Source organism: Cyrtonyx montezumae, unplaced genomic scaffold (genome assembly GCF_038088225.1).
Source record: "Cyrtonyx montezumae isolate F1298 unplaced genomic scaffold, pur_monq_1.0 scaffold_25, whole genome shotgun sequence".
Taxonomy (NCBI): Eukaryota; Metazoa; Chordata; class Aves; order Galliformes; family Odontophoridae; genus Cyrtonyx; species Cyrtonyx montezumae.
Genome location: NW_027071992.1, coordinates 10,226,474 through 10,252,588, shown reverse-complemented (window position 1 = coordinate 10,252,588; position 26,115 = coordinate 10,226,474). Strand labels below are relative to the sequence as shown.

General features: G+C 39.6%; 2 protein-coding genes across 2 annotated transcripts; both read right to left on the bottom strand.

Moving 5' to 3' along the window:
* Nucleotides 1–1,402: 1,402 nt before the first annotated feature.
* Nucleotides 1,403–10,267, bottom strand: TMEM267 (transmembrane protein 267). The gene is made up of 4 exons (XM_065739957.1): nucleotides 10,192–10,267; nucleotides 9,437–9,568; nucleotides 7,110–7,494; nucleotides 1,403–1,999 (listed from the first exon to the last, which is right to left on the bottom strand). Exons 3-4 carry the CDS (start codon nucleotides 7,419–7,421, stop codon nucleotides 1,664–1,666), a joined length of 648 nt encoding a protein of 215 aa, XP_065596029.1. The 5' UTR covers nucleotides 7,422–7,494; nucleotides 9,437–9,568; nucleotides 10,192–10,267; the 3' UTR covers nucleotides 1,403–1,663.
* A 633-nt stretch (nucleotides 10,268–10,900) lies between these two features.
* CUNH5orf34 (chromosome unknown C5orf34 homolog) lies at nucleotides 10,901–23,666 on the bottom strand. The gene is made up of 12 exons (XM_065739961.1): nucleotides 23,472–23,666; nucleotides 23,147–23,236; nucleotides 19,595–20,232; nucleotides 18,887–18,988; nucleotides 17,576–17,699; nucleotides 15,974–16,065; nucleotides 15,678–15,747; nucleotides 14,840–15,010; nucleotides 13,715–13,803; nucleotides 12,863–12,955; nucleotides 12,031–12,071; nucleotides 10,901–11,271 (listed from the first exon to the last, which is right to left on the bottom strand). The coding sequence occupies exons 1-12, from the start codon at nucleotides 23,664–23,666 to the stop codon at nucleotides 11,087–11,089; spliced, it is 1,890 nt and encodes a 629-aa protein (XP_065596033.1). The 3' UTR covers nucleotides 10,901–11,086.
* Nucleotides 23,667–26,115: the final 2,449 nt, after the last annotated feature.

The window sequence follows — 26,115 nt, the reverse complement described above, 5'->3', positions numbered from 1 at the left end:
AGATTGGATGTTAGGGCAGATTATTTACTCAGCAGGTGGTGAGGCACTGGCACAGGCTGCCCAAAGAAGCTGCAGATGCCCCGATGCTGGAGGCACTGAAGGCCAGGGTGGATGGGTTGCTGGGCAGACTGATCTGGTGGGTGGCAACCCTCCCCATGGCAAGGATTGGAACTGCATCATCTTTGAGGTCCCTTTTAACCCAAGCCATTCCATAATTGTATGATCTAAGTCTCCACAGAGCCCTGTCTTCTCCAGGCTAAACAAGCGCAGCTCCCTCAGCCTTTCTTCATAGGAAAAGCTTTCCAGCCCTCTGATCATCTTTGTGACCCTCTTATGGACCTGCTTCAACAGCTCCAAATTTCTCATGTGCTGGGGGCCCCAGACCTAGATGAAGTACTCCAGGTGAGGCCTCTCGAGGGCGGAGCAGAGAGTGGGCAGTCACCTCCCTCTCCCTGCTGCCTTCCCTCTTCTGATGCAGCCCAGGGTACTGTTGGTCTTCTGGGCTGCAAGGACACACTGTTGATTCACATCCAGCTTTTCATCCACCAGGAGTCTCAGTTCCTTTCAGATAACCTTTGCTTGGAGACGTTTTTGGATAAATTCTGTTAAAAAAAAGAACTTTTACTTGGAGTGGCTCACAGCGTCAAGTTACAAACCTGCTACGTAATCATAGCTACTGTTACCCATCTGCAACATACTCTTATTTTTCTTTAAGAAATTTATTTATGAGGAAATTCTATTTCACCATAATAATAATGCATTTTATTTTGCATTTTATTTATGCTGCACCTGAGGGAAAAATGCTGTTTATGAGTACAGTAGTAAGGTCTTTAATCGAAATTTGAAGCAATTTTTATTGTCTTGCAACTTCCAGAATCTTCCCTACAGCTTATGTTTTACTGTAATAAACAAGCTCGCCTTTACATACGCCTTAAATATTTACTAAAATTCCCTGCCTCCAATTTAAATATTCATAATTAACATATTTTAAATTAAGCACTTCAGTTGACACACATAATAATGTAATCATTGTCTTCTCCCTTTTGAATCATTAGCCAGTACCTGGCAGCAAACTGGGTATCAAGCAACTACAGAATGGAGCTCAGTATAAACACTGTGTTATAATAGCGTTCAAAGAGGTGTGGACCCACAGTTTCATATTTTGAAATACAAACAGCATTTCTTTTAAAACTGTTGAATGTAAGAGCCCAGCAGGAAAATAACTTACTTCAAAAGCCTAACCGGTGTTTTTCAGAAGTGTGACAAACTAAATTCAAGTACTCAGCATCGATATAGTACTTCACATTTCTAAAGTGCTATACAAACACTATCTGGATGAAATGTAGGCAGACTCCAAATCCAGAATGTATGGTGATCAGATGTATGGCACCAGCAAAATATAATGTAATTACTACAGTGAGACTAAGTACCTCATGAACCAGTTAGCTATATATGAATAGTAATGGAAGACCAGATAATTTACAAGGGGAATGTACAGGGATGAAATGTTAACACCATTTATGGAATAGGTTACTGTGATCACAAGGAATTGACGTAGGAGCTTAACAGGCTTCAAATGCCCGACTTGGAACATAAGGAAATCATTTTAGTGACAAGCACAGCCTGTTTCAGGTGTGTTAAAGAAGACTAACATACATCATCCTCATACGTCAATGTGGATTCCATGTTTTATAGACATTAATTCTCTAGTTCCTGTTAAATACATAATAAATGAGCATAGATGAGGTAAAGATGCTGTGATTGCCACGTAGAGCCAATATGGCAGAGGAGGAGTTTTTCCAAATGGGCAGATCCAGAGCCCATGACGAATCCCATCACGGACATGATGAGAAGTCCAGGATATAAACAACATCCAAGGAAGAAAGCACCATGAGTCCTTAAGCCTGAAAAGGTGCATAATAAGCTTTAATGTCAGAGCCACAACAGGAATCACGGTAGAACAATGAAGAAGTGGTCTCTGGGGAAGATTCAGAGCAGCCTGCAGAAAAGAAGAACATAATTGGCAACAGCTACAATCATGACAAGGAAGGATGCTCTTATGTGTACATGTGTAGTACCATCTGGGTAAGTGGAAGTGCAAAGAAAAAACACATAATTCCTTTCCACTGTGGTTGATCAAAATCAACAACACGAATGGTCAGGTAAGAGCTGCACAATGTGCTACCAGGAGCATTACTGAGGGTGCTGGGACAAGCTTTTCTCTGCTGTGTGAATCATACACCCTGCTACGCAGTACTAATGGAAACAGAGGAATGGAGAGGAATAAGGTATGCTACTTGTCATTCAGTCACAGGGCAAATTGGAACCTGTGTAGTAGGCTGCACTGATTATATAATATATGTAAGATAATAAAAAAGGAAAACAGCTATACATATTCGCTGTGATCTACTGGTATTTATTTACCAAAACACAACCTGTATTACCTTTCATTTATTACCTGTAAAGTTCTAGTTTGATTGTATCTAATAGAGTACAATCAAAAATACTGAAGTTACATATATTTCATTTGCCTTGACACAGTATTCTTCATGAGCAGGGAAATGACACAATCAGAACCTACTATGTGAATCATTTCTGAATTTAATTAACAGTTTGCTTAATGTTAATCCAGGTGAAAGCCTGATTTTGGGTTTTAATCATGACGAATATCTAGCTACCAAAGATATTAAATTTAGCACTTTTATAAACTAAAAATGTACTAGAGAAAATACTGTGTTTACGAGCAACAGTTATAATCACTTCCAGAAACTCACAGGACACCAAAAAAAGTTCTGGATTTCAGAAACAAGGAAGTTGACTCTTGTGTAAGTACAAGGAAAATGATAGCATTTTACTAAAAAATTGCTAAGATGACAAGATTAAAATGTTCACAAATAAACAGAACAGCAACAAAAACATCCCAACCTTTTAATTATAAGGGTATAGACTTCAAGTTGGTACAATGGGTGTATTTTCTACAAATCTGTTTTTGTTTCATGTAAGCAGGCTGTTAGGGAAATGAAATGAAACAATCTTGTAATGGGGAAACTGTTTGTCACTTATCCTAAAAGGAGAGTCAGATTTTTGTTACTGAGTAAAAACTCCTATATTTTGTAATTGCAGTACAGTCCATCAGTCTATCAAAATGCTGTTTCTGAACTTCTCGAAGTCTGTTACCTCTTTCTTTATTCTCTTATGAAACCTGTGAAGAACGGCTTAGGGAGCAAAGCTTATTCAGCTTGGAGAAGGTGCTGGGGTGCAACCCTCCAACACTTAAAGGGAGCTTAAAAACGGGAGAAAGACTGACTTTTTATATAGACAGATAGTGATAGGACAAGGCAAAACATTTTTAAAGAAAAAAGAAAAGAGATTTAAGCTAGATGTTAGAAGGAAACTTTGCTCAGGAGGTGAAGTACAGGCTGCTCAGAGAAGCTGTGGATGCCCCAACCCTAGAGTTGTTCAAATCCAGGTTGGATGGGGCCCTGGGCAGTCTGAGCTGGTGGGTGGCAGCTGTGCCCATGGAAGGGGGCTGGAACTTGGTTTAAGGTCCCTTCCAACCCAAGCCAATTCTACGATTTTACATTAATATCCTTGAATTGCTAGGCCCAGGAGAAATGTCATTCTGTTTGGTAATACGAGCTATTACACCTTTTCTCCTATCAATTTTAGTTGGCCAGATATTTAAAGAACATTACCACATGCCTTTTCTACATTAATACCCCTGGAAAAACAGAACATCATGATGTAAGGGAAACGTCTGCTGTGAGAGAGACAGGGCTGCAGTTGCAAATGGAATCTATTCGTAACACAAACGAGCTTTTCCCCCCAGTCCCCTGCACAAGCACACTGAGGTGGAGACAGAAGACTCAAAGCACATGCAGAAAAACACAAGGAAACTCTGCCTTAATGCACATGAGGAAAGCAATGAATTTATGTAACAACACGGGCTTCAGCACTCATATTCTGTGATTCTTCACAAGTCTAAGGTCGTTAGTATTGAGTCCACATCTGTCAATTCAATCTCAAATTCACTGTGTGTGTGCAAACCTTATTCTCCAGTTCCAGAAATTATCCATTGCAGCCCAGATTAAGTCAGCAGAGGCTTAATAAACATCTGTTATGCATATTTGCCAGTACAAATGCCTCTGTGTCACCAGCTGCATTTTCTACACTTTCACAAGGTGGTAATTTTTAATTAGCAAGCTAGCAATTTCCACACATCTATTCTGCAACATGAGTATTTGGACTACAGTTCTGGGGGAAACTTCTCATGCAAGTCATGCCTATCTCACATTTAGCCCACCGTATCACCCTAGTTAATCAGCAAAGCTGAACACGATGGCAGGTTTAGTTAATTTTCAGACTTTTGTACCTTTGTGTGCAATTATACAAAGTGAAAACTGCCTGGAATACACTGAAGTACAAATTCTAAGTAGCAAAGTCTTTGCAGACTTCATACTTACTGCCAAAGACAATGTGGGCAAAAGGTCATACCAAATGTTACTTGGTGCACAAGTACTTATCAGAGTATCAAGTATATATCATATAAATACCACAGGTGACTATTTACCCTGAATACTGCAGAAAACATAATGGTAAAACGATAGCCAAGTAGTTCACCTAACAAGCTGTGTCAGCAGGAATAAGAGGAGGAGGTTGAAGGTAGCAGCTCACAGCAGATGGTAATACTGCATTATGCTGCATAGAAGAATTACTTAAAAAAGGTAACCCATCATCAGGTTTAATTATGGTAATCAAGAGCTTTAAAATAAATGGTGTATAATAATGTAAAAGACACTACTGTTATAAATTAGTAATAGTGATGTGGTTACTTAACTAGATTTCTTAATTTATTAGTTCCTGAGTAATGTGTTGCTTAAGCAGTAAACACTGTTGTCTCATAAATCATGTCTCAGAAATACGAAGAGGGAGAGTGTGACTGGAACTAACACATGAACAGTAAAAAGGCATTCCATGAAGTAATGAGCTATACAGGCAATAGTCAGAAATTACAACACAAAACAGAAAGTGCTATCACATTAAGATGATGAAAGAAAAATCACATATTAAAAATCAAGTTTAGCTAGTCAGGCAGAAAAGTAAAAAAAAAGAAGTTTAAAGGTTTATATATATATATATATATATATATATATATATATATGTAAAATTGAAAAAATAAAGGAAGAAATTAACTCATGAGGTTTCAGTAATTTACTTTGGGATACACAAATATTCTCTATCACAGAAAGTGACAGCATATGTTTACTCACCTCACTGAAGGCAGTAAGGAGACAGGTGACCTCTCAGTTCTGTGATATAATACCCTGCTTCCTAAACCAGCACTGGTGGACAGTGTCATCTAGTGGTCACTTTTAAGAAAAATTACTGGAGCTAATCTCAACTACCAGAAAAAGTAGCACAAATATTAAAAAAAATACTTCTTAATAACTAGTCTAAAAACACATATTACTTGTCTTTATTGACTTTAAAATAAGAAATATACATGAGAACAGTTAGATTTAAGTCCTGTAACAGAACTCATTAATCAAAGGAACTTTCCATTTTTTTTCCATTGAGTTTTTTTAATTTTGTAGTATTTCCATTTACTGGAAGTACAGAAAAGGGGGAGAACAAGTAACTACCTAAAAAGAAAAGCACTGTGCAACAGTACAAGTGCAGGCCATCAAGCGGACTGCAGCTGTGGAGAAAAGGGCCCAGGGCTGAACACCTGCAAGCAGTTTGTCCTTACCACAAAGAAAGCTCATGGTGTCTTTGGCTCTAGGAGGAGCGCTGCCAGCAGGTAAAGACAGGTGATGCTTCCTCTCTTTTCAGTACTGGTAAGGCCACTTCCAGCGTTACTGTGTCCAGCTCTGGGCTCACCCACACAAGGGAGATATGGAGCTATAGGGAACTGAGTCCAGTGAAGAGCTACTAAGATAATACAGTAAAAATCTCCCTCATGAGGAAAGGCTCAGAGAGCTGAGACTGTTCAGGCTGGAGAAGGTTCATGGGAGGCAGATCCCAACAAATTCTACAAACGTCTGGAGGAGGGACACAAATAGGATGGAGCCATGACTTTTCAGTGGTGCTCAGTGCCAGGACAAGAGGCAAAAGGCACAAACTAGGACACAGGAGGTTCGATCAACACGCCAGGAAGCACTGGAAGTCAGTTTTTACGTTCCAGCTATAAACAATAATGCTTCTTGCATACATGCGTCTCCTACATATTAGAAATAAAAAAGAAGGTAAACCATTTTGGACTGTTGAACTCTAACTATAAGGAATAGCAATCTTCCTCCTATCACTTTCCCTCCTCTTCTGCCTCTACTTGCTGTGACTTATCTCCTCTGTTATCCAAAAGAATAATTTAATACTACTCCAAGTAAAGAGGAGGATAAAAAACAGAAAGCAAGACAAATGATTAAGCTTCCCACTAGCTGACTGAACAAGAGTTTCCTCTCCTGTGCAAAGTAACATGTATCAATATTCACACTAGGTACATCAGCTCAAGCATGAGGACCTGTGCTGCTGAGCACAGCCGATTCCTGATAACTCACAGCAGAGTGGCATGGCTTCAGGTAGGGGGACCATGAGCATGCTGTGGGCAAGCAGGGTCTGCCTGTGCTAGGAAATCTAGAAGGCAGTGCTGAGAGGTTTGGCCAGAGCAGGCACAGCTGGATATCTTGGGCTGTGCCAACGTTCAGAGAGCATACAGAATAGACTTATGTTTTCTGGGAAACCTGGAAACGCATGCCTGAAACACATAAGATTAGGAAATAAAACAGGACATGGGAGAACAACTGGAAAACCTGGTAGTGCTAAATTGGTAATACTAACTCTACAGAGAAACTGTGTCCTAAAAGGCAGTTCTACAAATGGATGAAGGTCACGAGCAGCAGTCAGTTCATTTTTCTCCTTTTTATTAACAAGTTTGACACTTGCTTGATATTCGTTTACAACCAGCTACATTTAAGGCCAAACTCAGACTCCCATTTTGAAGATGAACAAGTCATGTACTGTGGCTTGTGCAAGAAATGTTTAGAGATACACTAACAGAATAAAGTAAAAAGTAACAAAGAAAATGTGCATTCACCAATCCATTTACTTACCTTTAATGACAGGGATCCAGCATGTAAGAAGTGGTCCACATCAATGACAGAGGCGAGGAAGCCAGCCAGTGTAACTTCAGTGAAGTCACTTTTCTTCCGGAGTCCAATCACGATGGCCCAGGACCACATTCCTAGTATGCCATGCACTGTGTTATCAGAGAAGGCTCGGAGCCAGTCACTCTGTTGAATGAAGGAAAACTGCAGAAGCCTGTCTGCTGCAAAGCAGAATACTCCCAAACCTAGACTAGAAATAACTGAAGCTGCGCTGAAAGTCTGCAGAAGAGCATGGGCCTTTTCAGTCTCAGATGCCATGGCAAAAACTGTGTGAGAGCACACAAAATGTCATCAGGGTACACACTGTGCATTGTCCTATGTATCTTCAGTTCTGTAAATATCAGAAAGGGCATAGTATGAAAGAGAAAAAAAGCCATTAGCACACAGCATTTGTTGTCACAGATAAAACAAGCATAAGAAAACAAATTCAACATTCACATATAATTTATTTTATTATATATATATGTATCTTTAATGTCAGTTAACTGAAGCTATGTGACAGCTCTAAATTAAAATGATTGTCCTGTTCCAATCAGAACATGCACCTCTGTAACAGAAGTAGCTCTAACTCCACTTCCTGAAATCTTCAGTTTCACAAAACAATCTGAGTCACATCTATGATACGTCAAATAATATATTTCAAGATTTCTCATGCTCTTAAATCCAAATTTATTCACCCAACTGAATGTTTTCCACTATAGCAACAGATTCAGTTTTGAGGATTCCTAGGACTGATGCTCGACATCCTCAAACCCCTCCATGCCACAGGTGTTAAAACTGAGTTACTAATCTAGAATCATAAACCACTATTTTCATTTACTCTGTAAATATATTCATTATCACCACAATACCCTTTTCTGAGCTACTCTTTGTCTGTCTCAGAGACTGGCAATTAGAAAAGGCATTAAGAAAACCAGAACAGCTAAAATAACTTTATAAAAATCTAATAAAAACTATTTATCATAAACACAAGGTCAGCACCATTTAATCAAGCTGAAGTAACCCAAACTGACCTCTTACAGGACAAAACTACTTATGCTTTTCACAAACATGGTGACCCAGCAGCTGTTACTTCTAGGCCTCACCTACTACTTCCTACATTACCTTCAAATCAGCTATTTTCTCAAAGAAACAAATCCCAGTAATGTTATTTTCCAAAAGTTGACCACTCTAATCTGAAAATACAGGCACTGCTTGTTAGTATTAATTATCACTTAAACGTCCTTAAATAATATTTATGCTCCATAATTCTTATGAAACTCTGTTATTAATTGTATGAGGCAATTTCTCAGAAATTCCTGCCCTTAAATAACCACTTGACACCTCAGAAGAAATTTCAAGGGTATTCCAAGGTCCAAAAGACCCCCACCCCACAAAGACACAAGTACAATGGATTATAAAGACAGAGTACTTATTTCTGTGAGAATATTAAAAAAAAAGAGCACTTGGAAAAAAAATTCCTCACATAAAAGATGCACTAGGTGAGGTTTGTTGTACTAAACAAGCACTTAAAAGACATTTTAAAGCACAGCATCAACTGTAACTATCTATTTTACTCTTCTGTATTTTTGGGCAGCCCTGGAGATGAGCAGTTTCAAAGAACACATCCTAAGAACTCGCTATTTCTGTGAGACACATAAAGTCTTCCTCATCTTCTTATGGTTACACCATTTTTAATTCTAAAAAGGCTTTTCTTGAATGTATCAGTCCTCCTTTAAAAACAAATCTAAAAATGAATACTCCTAACGACGTTGATTTTAAACACATTATTAGTCATAAGCCCCAGAAAACATAAAACATTTCTTCAGGCTTATTTACATGCCTGTTTATTGTATAATTATCCACAAGGCATGGCTTACACTGATCTTTATAGAAAAAAAGAAAAACTGCATCGAACCATTTATCTGGAAAAGGTTAAAAAAAAAGTAGAGAACATATGAATAATACATAGACTTTGCATAACGTGAAAAAAAGCGGGTGGAGTTTAGAGCCTTTAACCATGACTGTGCTGTGCCTCTTCTGAATAAACAGACAGACACAAAATACTTCCTCAAACACTGGAACAGTCATTTTTGGGGGAGGGACTTATAATATACTGGACATTTCTAAATAATTCCATTTTAAGAAGCAAAGAGCAATAGCCTCAAAAAAAAAATTATAACCATGGATTAACACTGTTGTGAAATTTCTCTAAGAAACCAGCCTGGGAAGAACTGTTACAGTAACACATCTATAAAGGTCATGTCAGTATTCAGAGACAAACTCACCCTCACCCCGGGCCTAGAAGAACACATTTCTGCAGTTGCTATTTCCTATGGGTGGTCTATGCAGCAGAGCTGAGTTGCTGGATCCAGTTCGGTCCAATGCAGGGAAGCCCAAAACCAGTTTCTTCCATGCACTTCATCCTTAGTAAAACAAACCAGTCACTGATGCTGCACAAAGCATTGCAAACTCTATAAAAGAACAACAATCAAAATTACAAAAAGCCTTCCTTTCAGGTTAGCCATAACCAAGTGCACATCTGTAGCAAAACCATCCTTTCTAAACAGCCTCTGCTAACTCTTACGGGTAGAAACAACTCTGTGGAAAATCAAGACACATCTCAGGTTCAAAGGGAGAAGTATAAATATTCTGCAGGTCAGCAGCAAGATCTGACTAGGAAAAAAACCCCATAATTCTGTTCAAACAAAACAATCTCTGAAATTATATATGTAATACATAACTAGCTTTTTTTTTTTTTGTCTGAAGAAAAAAACGGTTTTTCAGACATTATAAAACATTGTAATAAAATACCATAGACTGTTCTGTATTATAGGTGTCAGAAAGCATAGTCGTGGAGTTTTTTCTTAAAACAGAAGGGTGGGAGATAAACGCACCGTGCCAGAACACTGAGGAAGCTAATTTCCCATTCATCACAATCCCTGCCTATGCAGACAAAATGAAATACTGATAAGTTTAACTTCGTTTAAGGAAATGAGAAAGCAGCACACGTTGCCCCGGTGAATCACCGACAGAAGCAGATACACACACCAACGCTGCAAAAACGCATGTGGGGAAAAATACACAAAGAGACAACAGCACTCGCACCGCGGGCAGCTAACGCAACTTCATACTAACGCGCATCCCGTCTGCGAAACCGGGCAGGGGCGTGGGGGCAAGCGGGCGGCAGCCTGCGCAGCCAGGACAGCGCGCAGCTCCCGCCGTTACCTGAGGGGCTCCGCCATGCACAGCGCACACGCAGAGCGACAGCCCGCAGCAATCCCCGGCCCTCGGCCGGCTCCCGTCGCAGCGCGACGCGCGCGGCCCCGCCCTCCGCCGCCGCGGCCCGCTCGCACGGGGTACGACGCGCCACGGCGGCGGGAAGCCCGAAGCCCGGTCCCGTCCCCGCACCTGAGGAGCGGCGACCGCCCGCAGCCCGCCCGACCCCTGCTCGGCTCCGCCGCGCAAACTAACGCGGGGCGAGCAGGCGTGTGTGGGCGCGGAGCACGCCGGGATGGCCGCTCCCCGCCTCCTCCTAGCGCTCCCCGCGCGGCCGAAGGAGCGGCACGGAGACAGATGCTAAAGAAAAACAGCAGTGAGGGGCCGCTGCTTTACAGCTCGGCTCTGCGCGAAGAAGGGCTGAACACGCTTTGAATACGTACTTTATTAGAGAAAAATACATAGGAACCGTTTCTTACCCTATCCGAAACTTTACTACTTGGTACAAAAAAGGGACGCTTCTACTGTTAAAACCTCACCCCCGTCATGTGAGCTACTTGTAACATGACTGTGGCACAACGGAGTGACACCAGTACACCCAGAGCACGCTGCCACACCGGCACGTCACGGTGACCCAGCCGTGCCCGCTGCTCTGCCCATCCGCGCCTTCACCCTCACACACCCAGGCCTGTTCAGGCAGCTGGCACAGCGCACGCCGAAGGACCTCACTTCCCAGCACTGGCAAGAAGAGATTCAATGTCTTGTATTATTCTAGAGGTATTTTGCAGAGCCTCCAAAACTCGTCCTTCGCTGATTTCCTCAGGATCACTCCCACTCGCTTCTTTTTCAACAGATAGATTGCTTTTCGCAGTGGATGTCCCTTCCAGAACGTTGCTATTGTCCAGTAAAACTAGCATTCGTTTGTTAAGAAAAATTCAGTCTTCCACCAATAAAAAAACAATACCCAACAACAACAAAAAAAAAAACATAAAAAACAATTCTCTGTATTTTATCCACCACTCTACATTACAGAAGCTCACATTCTAAACCACTGTAGTTACATACAACTAAAGAACAAGTGCACTAAAATGTCAATAACAGACCTAGAGAAGACTGTTAACTAAGGCCTCTGTTCACCTGATAGATACCTTAAAGAGGAAATGTTGTCATAATGGAGTTTCACAGCATTAAGTTTCATAGTAGTAAAATATATCGCTGGCATAAAGAGAAGTATACAATGGCGCTCAGAAATTAACCATTGCGTGCTGTTTTGAGCTGGCTAGACAATCCTCAGGTAGCTGATGAACAGGATGAAATCTCACTGCACAACAGCAAGAGGGCAAATGCATCATCCCCCCCCTTCAAGAACAGATTAGCAGATTTTATCCACATGGATGTAATACCCATCACTGGATTTCCCCCTTTTTGATTAACACTTTTACTTTCGTTTTGTACTGCGTGACTATTTTTGATTCCAGCGCTGTTGTATCAAAATTGGACATGATAGAAATGTGACTTTGAAAAGTAACTTTAGGAAGCAAGTAAAGCAATAAAAGTAGGTGAGAACAGAACAGAGAGCCTCTGATATTTGAAAAATGCAGCTCCGGATATAGAGATGAATTTCATACAAGTATGAACATGAAAATCTTCACAGCTTTCAAAAGGATACAGTTAAACCTCTGTATTTTTTTCAGCTCGGCATCAGCAGACCTGTCCAAGAAAACAAAGATTATTATTCACACTACTACCTAAAAAACTTCTCAGTCATATTTTTGTACATCAGATTTTAGTAGTTTCTCAGAAAGACTGAAAAAAACAGAGAATTTCAAGTGAAAAAAAACCCCACAAAAAACACTACTTTTTTCTTCCTATCGTCAATTATCATTAATCCTAAAAATCAGCACTCAGCTCTAAAAGCAGTCTCCTTCCTGTATGTATGTACAAACATGGATATATATATATTTGTTTTATCAGCTACTTTATCTGCCCTAATATGCACAAGTGCAAATGTAATCAGTTCCAATAATACAATTTGTAATACGTGAATATGTGGTATATTATTCCACCAGTCCTTTGGCCAACAGCGTACACTACAAGGGACAAATACATAACCAAAAGATCCAGCTGTATGAAAGTTTGAAACATCACTTTGGACAGCTTGGTGCTCTGTTAAAAGATGGCTTGCTCAGTCTAGAATCTCATTTTCAACCTTATTTCTTTGGTAAGATGATTCCTTCCTTTGGGAGCATAACCATTCTTCTGGTTCTTAAGTAAGGCAGGAAGAAACACCGTGGAACACTATCTAGTTCCATCTGGAACTCAACTTTCTGTACACTTTAAATATTGAAAGAAAAACATGGAACCACACAAAGTAAATGTATTTACAGTTTTCATTTCTGGCTCTTCGGAAATGTAGTCTATAAAGTTCAGAGTATGTAGTCCTACTGACTTTTATTCTTAGTCATTATTTATAGTCATTTATTTAGCATAAAAATGAGTACCAATTTTCTTCAGTTACAGAGGGTGTAGTATATTCAGCAGCCTCCTTGCTTTCATTTAAACTTCTGCACCATTCAATTACTGTTCTGATGTACCTATGTTAACATGAAATTTAACAAAAAAGTAGTTATTCAGATAAGAAATGCAAACTCTACTAATTCAAGCTACATTCCCTCACTGCAAAAAATGTATGAAGTGATAAAACTGGATTTGAAAGAAAAAGCTGTGACTGAAAATCTTTTTTTTCCTCTGATTCTTTGCCATTTTTTGATTTCCTTTTTTTTCCAAGAGTATCCTTAACATTTAAATCTATGCAGTTAGAGGAAATTATAACAAAGCCGTCTGATTTGTAATGAATAGTGTACAAATGTTTATTTCTCTGTGTGAATATCAGCTTGATAAAACGCAGTGCAGTAAGGTTCTGATGATTCCCATACAGAGGCTGTAAATAGAGCAAGTAGGTTAGAGAAAGCAATATGTAGGCAGAGGTCAGTATCTGCAATAAAGCAAAAACTGGATAAAGTGCTACTCCAGCTCTATATGCCAGCTTTATATAGCACAAAGATGTTTTAATTTTGCTTACCCAGTAATTTACATGCCAAGCTGTAGCTCTAGTTTGAGGTTCTATTTTTTTTAAAAGGCATTACACTTCTGTAATAATTATACTGGAATAACTAGATGCAGTGATCCTGAGTCACACAGGTCTCAAATCTTTGCCAGATACATGTTATTCATCATTACGTATTTGGGCATGTTTTCCCCCATGTATTTCCAGTAACTACCAATACTTTACATAAAAGGGTTTGCTGAAAAGTTCTTAATATTTCACTTTGAATTATTTAAATTACTTATACCTTTCATAGATTCCAGGATGTCTTATTTGAATTAGCTGCTGTACCCCATCAGGAGTAGTTAATTTACACCAGCCTACATCTTCATTTACCTTAGAAAAGAAAATAATTATGCTGCAGTCTGAAGAAAATGTAAAAGACAGTAATACCATTTGCTATTTTAATAATTAACTATATGTGAAAATTCCACTTTAAACATTTGAGGTGTGCTTTTTTTGCTAAGGACAGAATTTCTTAAAGCCTGCTATTGCAAACCTAGGGGAGGGCAGAAATAAAATGTGCCATGACCCAACACTGTTTTTTCATTCTATTTAAGAGTAAATTATTTCTAAAAGTGAGCAGGAATGTTTCCAGATCTGTAGGATTTTTAGTTCCTCCTAGTTTCATCACTACAGAGTGCAAAGACTTGAGCTTGATCACATCATACAGTTATTGCTCTTTTGGCAAGCTGAGTATCCTATTTATTTAGATTTTATATCCTCAGGCACTTTAACATTTTTTTTCATGGTTAGCCATCTCAAAGTAAAAGCAAAGACATGGAAGCCAGAATCAATCAACTTATTATTAGTAATCAACTTTGAAACTCAATTAGCAATCAACTTTGAAATCTACTGTGACATAATTTTCTCCATAGTGTCACTTTGCATTTCACTACTCTGCAGTGCACAAGTCAACATAATCTTTTTACTTCAATATTAAATAGATTTAAAAATTTATGAAAAAATACGTAGACTCATATCCATAAAATTGCCCTCCTGAGTAATTTTTTTGCTATCCATCTGCCCAATTATAAATAATTTGAAACTCCAGCATCAAGAAAAATGGAAAAAAAAAAAAAACAACCAACAAAACAACCAACTCCCTTCAGTCACCACTTTGAGCAACCTCTTAAAAAGATGAAGTTTTTCAGTGATCTCTTAGCCATGAGCTGTGCACTCAGTTTCTGGGTAAAGTATAATACATGATGGCATCACCACACTGCTCCTATACCAGCTTGAGAGTAAGCCATAGTAGAAAACTGCATCAAGTAATGACTCTCTTGGCATCAGATCCTTCTGCTTTTTGTTTTTTTTCCCCATTTTAAATGAAGATCTCAAAGAATAGTTATTTCTTTAACCCTTGAGTTACCTTAATCTTTGTATAGCAAGAGCTGAAATCCCAGACCATATTCAAGGAGATCCCATCCCAAAAAACAGCATGGACTTTATGGTCTGAGTATACAATAAGTCTTCCTATGCCGGGAACAACCTTCTCATCCAGCAAAACTGGCAACATTTCTCGTCCATCTGTCTCAGGTACCTACAGCCAAACGAATACAATAACAGTAATGAGGAAAGGTCACTTACGTCATTAAATCTGTTTGTATCTTGCCCAGATGTTCATGTTTTACTTGACAACATGCATCTCTCTTTATAAGGCAGTTCATAGATTCATAAGGTTGGAAAGGACCTACAAGATCATCTAGTCCAACCATCCTCCTATCACTATCTCTACCCAACTACTAAATCAAATCCCTTAGCACCTCATCTAAACGCTTCTTGAACAGCGCTAGGGATGGTGCCTCAACCACCTCCCTAGGCAGGCCATTCCAGTGCCTGAACACTCAGAGAAAAAATGTTTCCTCAGGTCTAATCTAAATCTTTCCCAGCGCAACTTGTGGCCATTCCCTCTCGTCCTGTCATTATTTATCAGGGAGAAGAGGCCCACCCCCTCCTCACCACAACCCCCCTTCAGGAAGTGGTAGAGTGCAATAAGGTCTCCTCTGAGCCTCCTCTTCTCCAGACTAAACAATCCCAGCTCCCTCAGCCTGCTTTCTGCTCAACCAGTACAAACCAACACTACATGCTTCTGGTTCCCAAACCTTTTCGTCTTTCTTTATAGGATCTGACAACCACCATTCCCTCCAGGTTGGATCCTGTTCCCCAGCTGGTAACCCAGAAAGATTTATAAATCTTCAGTTACATACCATTTTCCAGCAGCAGAGATGATAGTTATGAATTAATGATAGTTTAGTCTTGTAGCAGTACTGAAGCATTCTGAAGAAGAAAAATGCATAAAACATTAAGTATTTTGTTCTTACTGTAGTATGTCCTTCACATTTGTGACCTTCATTCTGGAAGTTACAGATGTTTTCTTTGCTGTTATGAATTTGTTTAATTTCTACATTTAATGTCCAAGTACATTTTACAAGTAATTTTATTTACTGCCCTCTCAAAATGAGAGGAATTAATGTATCAAAGATAAATGAGAAAAACAATTTACTTGGTTGCTTCAGTAATAATGGAAGATATAGAGTAGTGACTTCCTGGTACATCAGGAGGTAGACTATTTACTGAATACATCTTTTCTTCTCTCTGCAGTAAAGAGCAGAAGGAACATTAGTTATTTATAGAGGCACTGTAGCAGGGAGAGAGTATTTATAAGCTTAAAGGATAAGAAAAGACCACAACCTAGCAGTATCCTCTGAGTCTAGATCTGTAAAAAGATACACTCACAGTTTCCGTGCACTCAGAAGGGACCAAGAAGTTCTTTTATCAGAGAGGAAGCAGACTATAAGTTAATTACTAAGTAACTAGATTTTACTAAAAATTAGAGACCATCTTCAAAGGATGCAACATTAATCCTTAATGTTGCTTTAAAAATACAAACATCCAAGCCTAAGGACAAAAGAAAAAAATGCTTAAACATGCACTTATATTTAATAAACAGAAGAAAAAAATCAAATGATAAAGTTAAGAAGAAGAAGTGGAATAAAAGCCATGCTAAATAAACTTATCACTTGAAAACAATGAAGGATTTCTGCTTATATTTTTTGGCTATACATAACACACTAATCAGACTTCGTTTTTGTTCGGTTTCCCTCTTCCCCTAATTAAGGCTATACCAGTAAGCATTGCTATAACTGGACACCAAATATTATGCTGTGAGTCACAACAGGTAGCTGTTGTGATTCATTACGGGATTGCTGCACCTCCTTCCTGACTTTCAAATGTTTTCTGATGCTACTAAGAAAGACCACATGCCACTAGATGTAGACTGACTTACAGACATCTGATTCAGTAAAGTGCCACTGTTCTCCCTTATTTTCCAAGAAGTCTCCTTACCATGCTGCTCCGATGTGGACAGTGCCTTAATATATATATTTTTCCAAAGAAAATCTCACTCTGCAGGATTATAACATAAATGGGTTGTAGAATGATAAAACTGTAAACATACATCCTTACCATACAGACTCCTTCACTTGTCCAGACATTAATTAGAGTATCTCAGCTGCTGACTGGATGTAAGTACTGGCCATTTTTCTCCAGCACAGAAACTCCAGTATGAAAACAGTAGCTTACTACATTTCTTTTTATCTCTGCAGCCGAATGGTATAAATTACATTAAGTACTGCCTGAATACCTCAGAGTGTCTACTCTGGAAAACTTAGCAACGTACAATCAGGACAGCCATAGTAAGCAAAACCATTTCTCCAGCACTTAACAGCTGGCCTTCGGCAAGGACTGAACAGAACCACAAAGTTTCTGACTCCAAACAGGACACTACTCCAAGAAAGAAAACACTTAAAATATTTTTAAAAGATTAATCAGTATTAGGTTAGAAAGCAAATTAGTTGATATTAGTGAAAAGTGGGTATTATACAATCTCATTACAACACTTACTTGAGCTTGTGAAATAAATATCACAATGGTATTCTGCCTGCAACCTTTGAAAATACATTCTGCAACAGGAAGAATAATCTAATTCTTTCATTTATTCATTTGTTGCAGTAATCATCTAAACAACAATGCAGGGTTTTCACTTAAAGCTAAGATGCTAAAATAAAGGAATTCAGAACATATTTTTAAACAGCTTTATTTCTACCTTCTTTATTCCTTTCTGGATTGCATAATGTACAAAGTAGTTTCCCAAAAAATCTCCTTCTGACTTGAAAAGTGACTCATCACCAGGATAAATTTCTGCGATGTTTCTTCTGCCATGGATAAATCTAAGAAAAGAAAACTAGTTTTTTAATAAGTACTTACTATACTCCATCAACAGAAAATAAATGTTAGTACACTTCAAAATCATTTTCAAAGTTCTTCTATTGTTTCACAAACAGTAAGGTATACCAAGCATTACCAGGCTCCATTTTCATGGAAGTGGGGACAAAATTAGTGTGCTTAAAAAACTCAGCAGAGGTTTCGGGTTGATGTATCCCACAGGAGTTGCTTAATGTCCAGGCCACTAGCCCAAAATAAAGCAGTGCTAAAGAGACAAAGTACGTTCTGTCTGCTGGATCAGCTTTACCTACTGCACGCAGGAAGAAGACCTGTACGACTGAGTGCCTTACAAACAACCTGAAATTTTCATTTACATTGCTATTTTTTATTTAAACTAAGATCATCAGTCTTTTTCTTGTGCTTACATGACATTCCGGAGCCTAAAACTCATTTAGTGATTCAGTTCTGCAACTATGTGGTCAGGTATCTGGATTTCAGTTATGGAACTTTAAAACTAAGTATTACAGGGACTTGTAAGTACTGAAAAACAGTTTGTTCAGATGAGAACAAAATTTAGGAATTACAACAAAGGAAAAAAAAGAACAAGGGGGAGAAAGATTAAAGCTGTAAAGGCTTTTAAATTCTGATAGCAACTGTAGCGCTTTCAGAGTTCCTACAGCAGATTTGAAAGGCTTATTTAACAAAAATTCTTATTTAAAAAACAAACAACAAAATCAAAACCATATGGAAAAACTGATTTGTAGGAAAATGTAGAATTCAGCTCCTCCTAACATGGGAGTTGCATAAATCACCACGACTAGCATTTATAAAATGTGAAGATTTCAGCACTGAGATGAGTGCTGTAATTTGTAAAGAAATCAAGCACTGCAATTTCCAGTGAAGTCTGGGGCAGTTACAGCTATTCAGTTAAGCCTCTAAGAAATCAGATCACTTCTTTAGAAACTGCAAATATTATTTCAAACTCTTTGTTTCACCTACTTTCAGATCTGGAACTATACTGTACTAGAAAACGCGAAGCAAAGTTGAAGCCCAGTGTGCAAGTAGCAGAAATAAACAGAATGTTATGTAAAGACAGCACACCATTTATCAAGAAGTTGCAAAGGAATGCAGTAACACATTTCATCTTAAATCTTAATTCCCATAGAAATGAGAAGAAGGATTTCCTTCATACCTATAAAGAATACCTTTGCACCATACAATTTGAATTAGCTGAGGGTATGAATACATTTCAGAATCTTGATTCTTTTGTAGAAAGAAATCACAGAAACTCCACCTGTAAAAAAATAAAGTAAAAGCTCCAGTAAAATTGAAGTTTATTTTTATCTATTTTGCTGGTAATGATTTCTGTATCCTCAATGCAAATACATTTCTATATCAAAACAGATATATGCACATCTATTCAAAAGAAAATAGGCCATGCACTTTCAATATCCTCTGTTTCCTTAGTTATCCACGTTAGCTACTAAATTTAATATCTGAAGTCTACAATGAAATTTGCAATTATTTTTATCAGCGCTAACAGAGAATATATGTCACTGTCTCACTTCAGAAGAACTACCTTCTCAAAAATGAGAAGAAAAAATAAACAAGCAAAAAAAATCCAAACACAATATGGTGTCGTTTTCAGTACTCTTTTTCTTACAAAGCAGGTCAGAAAATGTATTTCTCCCTCCAGACTAATTAGTCTTTAGTCATTATATAAAGAATCTTGGTTTGACAAGTTTTATGTTTTAAGAAATTCCTAAAAAATATACCAGAGTACCTTATTTTATTTACTTATTTCTTACAGCTAGAAATCCGTTGGTTTGCTAAAAGTTGAAGTTCATAATTGTAGAATTGTAAACATATGTTAAGAATGAAGATAAACAGTATAAGTTACCTATGTAAATGTGGTGCTCTGCAGCTGATTGGCAAAGCTGCAGGCAAACGAGATACTGTGTCGTATGCTTTGGGATCTGTTAAAACATCTGCTCCTGAAGAAGCATTGTTATTTTCCTCACATGTCTTCAATATGTTCTTATCAATATGTAAGCTGTAGCACATTAGTGCCAATGACAAAGGGTATTTCCATTCTTCTGGGCACGAGGAGACAGACCAACGCTGTGCAACCCACATGTATTCACAAGAACAATTTGTATAAAACAAAGGAACTCCACCTCTGTTGCTTGGTTTGCTTGCTTTTCTGTATTTAACTTCAGCGTGACCATCTTCATTGTTTTTATTACCAGCTCTCATCTGTTCTGATGACATTCCTGGAACAGAACTTCCACTTGATTTTCCATACTGATCTTCAGTTCTATAGTTGCTATTTTTTGGAGAGAAGTGTGAGGATGCTGCAGATGGTTGGCTGACTTTACATAAGAATTCCACAGTAAATTCTTGCTGCAATTCTGACAGGTAAAGGTGGGCATAACCATCTACTGATGAGATCTTCACACTGTCATTCTTGATGCATCTTTTCAGATCAGCAGTAACAGGGTCAGGCCATCTAACTTCTAAGATATCACTGAAAAGAATCTAACACAAGATAAAGGATTGGAAAGTGCTGTGAGAGAAAGAATGTTACTTGCCAGAAATTACAATGGAGCAATTATGATTTTTTAAAAATAACTGAGTCCTTCTGGAGGCTCATGTACGGCAATAAATTTTACTCTGCATTTACTTGTATGCATGACATCAGGCTATCATCCTTTGTATCATCTTTCTTCTGTTCCAACAGGATTCTGTCCAGCAATAAGCTTGTAAATTAATATCCATTTGTACAAACTAGAAAGATTCATGCCCAACTGACCAGGTACAAATACCCACTGACAGCAGCTATTTTTATAACAAACTGCTTCTTCAGAAATACTTACAGAGCTATTGCTGAGATGTAGATAGGACATACTTCTGAAGAAGCACATGAAATATCAGAAATACCTTAGACTTCTACAATACAGCATTTGGGAAACCTCAAAAGAATAGCCTTATCTTACTCCAGTGATACTCTAGTGCAGCTTGCTGCTTCACTTAGTAGTTTTGTCCAAAACAAGCACAAAACGTTTTCACAGCGTGTTTGTCCTTGTGCTGTACTTTCTACAAAGACGAAGCAGACGAGTCTCAGAAATTATTCCAAACAAACACTGCATCTACCTCAGTCCCCAGATTACAGCTTTGTCCAAAGAGGCTGTGATACAGTTAGGTACCATTCAGAAAAGACAGTAATTACATTCTGAAAACAAAAAATTCTGTCCAGATAGAGTGCTTTTCTAGTCATATGCAAGTCCCCCCCTAAAAGGACTTACTTTCCTTTGTATTCTCCTTATGACTGATCACTGCACAGAAAACATTTAGTCTACCTTAATTTGGCAAACTGCAGGGTCATAAACTAATAAAGAAGCAGAAATAGTCTCAAATTCTGAAAAATACTTCAGTGGAAGAATATCCATGCTCCTAATTGCATGTTATGTTTCAGTTTAATTTGCTTTGACTCATTTGACTATCCTGGTTGTGGCTGAGACAGAGCAAACTTTTTTCTCAGCAGCTGGTGCAGCCTTGTGTTTTGGATTTAAGATAAGCATACAGTAGATTACACCCCAGCATGTTGTTGCTTACACAGAGCCAAGGATGTTTCAGCTTCTCACACTGCCCGGCCAGCGAGGGGTTGGGGGTGCACAAGGAGCAGGGAAGGCACCAGAGACAGGGTCCTCTCTGCGGCATCAGTCAACAGGCAGTGATTAATTGCATTGTGCACCACTTGCTTCGTGCATATTTTAATCCCCCACAACCTTTTATTTCCTTTCAAGCTGTCTTTATCTCAAACCCTGAGTTTTACCTTTCCCCGCTGCCACTCTGTCCCTCATCCTCTTGGGGGGGGAGCAGTCAGCAAATGACTGCATGGTGCTGAGCTACCTGCAGGGTTAAGTCGCAATACTCATCTTACACCACGCCAAGAACATACATCAGCCCAGCACTGCAAAAGCGCAGGGCCCATTAAACATGGCAACATGAGTGTTCTAGCAAGGTGAGAAAGAACACTGATGGTATTTTGGATACTAAATGAAAACTGGATGTAAAGAATTGCAAAAGGATCTGCCCTCAGAAAATCAGGTGACTGCTCAAAAAGGCTGAAGAAAAAAAGTCAGTGAAGCTAAATGTAATGCAATATAAATGAGAAAGCAATCCTAACTACATAAAAACCACGGGCTCTGACATGACTACTGCCACCAGGAATGCGATGTTGCTGTCATGACTGACAATTACATGAAAGCATTCTCTCTGACAGTAGAATTTTTACTGTTAGAAATTCCTCCATGAGGAACTATGGCGTTGTTATTGTTAACATTCATGTTGATCACTAAGTGCAGCTCTAAACAAACCTCACAAATCATAGCATATCCTTTGTCGAGCTTCCTTAGAGATTTGGATCGTTGTGGACAAAAAACAGCCTAAGAGAGCTATACTGTTTTATATTTAAGCATTAGTCAAGTAAAATAATGTAACTGTGGAGGCATTTTTGCACTCAGCAGATCAGTAAAAACTGTACTCCACTGCCAGTAACAGCCGGAGGCCTTTAGCTAACTGTACATTATGCTAACTTGCACAAGGCCTCAGCTGGCCTATTTAGGCCAGGAGCCCCTTGTTATGAGATCTTACTGCAAGTATGCGGCAGTTGGTAACTGCTATCTCTTATTATGTTATACAGTTTAAGTGTGGGAAATAGCAGAGGCCTTGAAGACATGCTCTGGTTGAAAACAGAGGCCACAAGAACAATAACTGATGATAAATCAGCGACTGAGTAAGCGTTATCTCATGGACTACAGAAATACTACTCTTGCCTTAAGAAAAACAGCAGCAGCTAAAGCAAAAGAAAAAAAAGCAAGAAATAAGGCAGGTGTGGCCCTGGAAAGCTACTCCTCTGCATTCTAACGAAGGAACGCTGAGAAACTGAGTGGAAAGTCAGCCATCTTCGAAGAGAAGCTGAGCCTGGGGAAGGTGGGAGGTCAACCACTGCTGCGCACCATGGAGCATCAGTGCACGTGTGGAGCACACCTGGGAGGAGAGGTAAGGACTGACAGGGAATTACGACAGGATGGTGTAGCTGACAGCCCTTCAGAAAATGGCATTACAATTGATTTTACCTGGACAGTTTTTCATGGCAGGAAGGTAACAGTATTTAAGATAGTTCATTCTATCAGATGTGAAATACTTGGCATTTTAGAGCAAGCAAAACCTATGCTGTTCAGCTATAAAGAATACAGAGGATTAAGGGCAAAGGTCTAAGTCACACTTACAGCTGTAACTTAAAACATCTCTATCTCAACCAATTTAGCAATGCAAGTATCAGAGTGCACTCTGAGGGCCATAAAGGCCCATATGCATTCTGACTTACGGAGTGAGATAAGCACAGGTAGGGAAGCTCAGTTTTGAGGTGTTTGTGCATAGAACTTACACTTTTTCTTTCTGGGGATATAATACGAGAAGGTAAATACGGGCGAGATGAAAACGTATTCCGGAAATCGAGAGCTCGTAGAATCTGCTCCTAATCAAATAAGGAAACAAAAATAAAACTGTAGCGTCGCCCACTGTCTTTGGCAGCCGAAGCCCATCAGCAGAGCGCAGGCGCTCCCTTTCCGAGCACTGCTCGCTGGGGCAGCAGCGCGGCCGCCCTGCGCCAGCGTACCGACCGCGGGGAGCAGGGCTTCCTCCGCAGCCCTGGGCCGCTATGTGCCTGCCCACTGCTCCCCGACGGCCGGAGGCCCCCGGCCGCCACGTACCCTGTAGGCACTGAGGACGAAGGGGACCCGCTGGCGGGTGCTCTCCGCCGGCTGCAGAGGGTGGGCAGCGGCAGGCAGAGCCTCTTCGTACATGTACTCGGAGCCGCAGGGAGACAGCAGCAGGCGCGCCCCGCCCGCGTAGTGCACCTCCACGGAGTCGTCCCCGTACAGCACCATTAACCGCTCCGCGGCCATGGCGCGGCTGGGCGGGAGCGAAGGCGGGCGGGGGGTGGGTGGGAAGGGGGCGGGCCGCCGGGTAACCTCTCCCTCCGTCCCTCCATCCCTCAGGCGCGAGTTTGGGGCTAGCGGACTGCTGCTACCGCGGCTGGGCCTGGGCGTGTCTGCGGAGCAAAGCAGGTCCTCGTGACTTTGGATTGTTTGTATTTCATCGCCATTTGCTGCTGCGATCTCGTGTCTGCACTCAGCCTGGGCAGGACAGGACAGGACAGCAAAGCACTAAGCGCTAATTCCCCTATGGTTGGGAAACGGCATGAAAGAAAACAGATAGCTCCTTAAAAGGAAGTTACTACTGTGTAAAGCACCGGGTTCTGGTTAAAATCCAGAAATAAAAATGGATACCCAGGGGATGTGGGAGTACAGGAGGGACGTGCACCTGTCGGAGCGCATCCAGGGCTGCAATGAGGCTCCCAGGGGTGGAACGCCTCTCCTGCGAGGACAGGCTGAGAGCTGGGCTGTCCTGCTCTGCACGGGGACCTGAGATGGGACCTCCTGCTATCCACAGGGCAGCTGTCAGAAAGAAGGGGACGCGCTGTCGGTTTGTTGCAATAGGGCAAGGGGAAATGGTTTAAAACAAAGTTGGTCTTAAAACAAACAAGGGTACATCTTGATAGGACTGGTTATAGTTCAGAAGTGCATGTTCTAGTTCTGGTTAGACTTTATTCAGATTTTATCTGTAATAATTGTACATCTCTCATACCCTAATTTTTTTTGGAGAATTTATGCCAGCATAATTTTTTTGCTGGCAACGTCAATGTGATGGTCACAACCAAAAACATGGTAACCATGGAGGTAAGTCAAGCAGAGTGAAGTAGAGGTGGCATCAGCAATTCAGAAGTAAAATATGCAGTATCATTCTTGATTTTGGGGTGGTACATCATTTTGCTGTACCTCTATCAGGACCTATGACTGAGATAATTTGAACTATAATTGTGCCAAAGAGAAGCTAAGTTGCAAATCTGAGCTATTACTAATTGAGTACATGAGTTGGTGTAGGAAGGAGAGAAAGGCAGAAGATGACATATGGAAATAACGGTCCCAAGAGAAATAAAAAATAACTAACAATGCAGAGCAAGTGTCAGTGAAGCTCAGCACCACAATGGATGTCATTTGAAAATAATCCTAACTGTGCTTAAACACTGACACCTGTCCTACTTGATCCAGACTTTTTTTCTGTAGTGCTACACCTGAAAGCAAAATTCAGAAACTCAGTGAGAAAGTTTCTGAATATGAAACTTATTCAACAGCATATGGTACACAAAGCGACACACCATGCAGCCCTGTGTTAAGTGACTTTAAGCAGTGTGAGATCTAGTATTAAACATTTTCGTTGAATCACAAATTTGTCAAGAGTGGCAAATATTGTTCCTGCTTTCTGTGGTGTGAAGTTAAGTGGCTGGTCACTAGAGGATTTTGAATTCAAGAACATTTCTTGTCAGAACCATACATAAAAAATTGGCTTTGCTTCTCCCCTGAAGTTTCCACGGTACTGTAACTTCATTGGCTTAGCATTACCGTGCCACAAAGCATCTGTGTAATGATCTGTTCACCTGCAAGGTGCTGTTTAGAAGCTTATAGATAAAACCCACTCTTATACAGTGGGTTATACACTATTAACTTGTAAATGTTAAAGCATAGGTGAAACCATCTTTACACCCCTGGAGACTCACCTCTGTGATACACAGAGGCAGGCTGGCTGTTAAAATGTGGGCAGGTAAGCAGCAAATGGTGACTGTTACAATGCAAAACCTGCTTCCTTCTTTTGCACCCTTACATCTCATTCCGTTGTCAGTAATTTGTATGCCTCCTGTGAGATTTAGGATAAGTAGGAAAGACTGTAGTAAGTTTTAAAGCAAACACAATATTGTCAGTTTTTACTTAGTAAAGGAGAATTGAAACCAGTTTTTCCTTACTGCAGTACTTTTCTAAAGCTTTTACAAACCTTCTTGCAAATGTAGAATTCTCTAGTACCTTGAATGAAAGTCCCAATATTCAGCTCTCATTATTTGCCCTGGAAAAATAGGAAAAAGTCTATTTTCTGAGCACTGTTCTGGATTGCCTAAAATATGCAATTCCTAATTCACATTTTTGTACAACATGACTTAGGGTACTTCTTAATTATATTTACATGTGAGACACAAATCCTGTCATCTTGGACAGACAGTATATGTATTCTAGTTTTCATAAAAGCATGCTGTACAAGAGGTGCACAGTTAAACTTGTAAGGCAGAGCCCACTGAAGAAGCAGTTAACTTAATGTAATGAATTATGCAAATCCTTCCTTGGTCATACTACTGAGAATTTCCATTTTCAGAAATATGTTTTCCACAAGAAACGTGCTTGTAAAGTCGTAAGAATACAGACCTACATGTGAATTGAAAATTTTGTAAGAAAAGTATGCACAATC

Bases quoted from the DNA above. Each gene is read 5' to 3' on its own strand.
- TMEM267 (XM_065739957.1), bottom strand. From the start codon at position 7,421: ATGGCATCTGAGACTGAAAAGGCCCATGCTCTTCTGCAGACTTTCAGC. The intron at 2,000-7,109 runs GTAAGTAAATGG...TCTTTTCTGCAG, and splicing joins CTGGATCCCTGTCATTAAAG to GCTGCTCTGAATCTTCCCCA.
- CUNH5orf34 (XM_065739961.1), bottom strand. From the start codon at position 23,666: ATGGCCGCGGAGCGGTTAATGGTGCTGTACGGGGACGACTCCGTGGAG. The intron at 18,989-19,594 runs GTAACTTATACT...ATTTTTTTACAG, and splicing joins AGAGCACCACATTTACATAG to GTGGAGTTTCTGTGATTTCT. The intron at 13,804-14,839 runs GTAACTCAAGGG...TTCTTTTCTAAG, and splicing joins CTTGCTATACAAAGATTAAG to GTAAATGAAGATGTAGGCTG.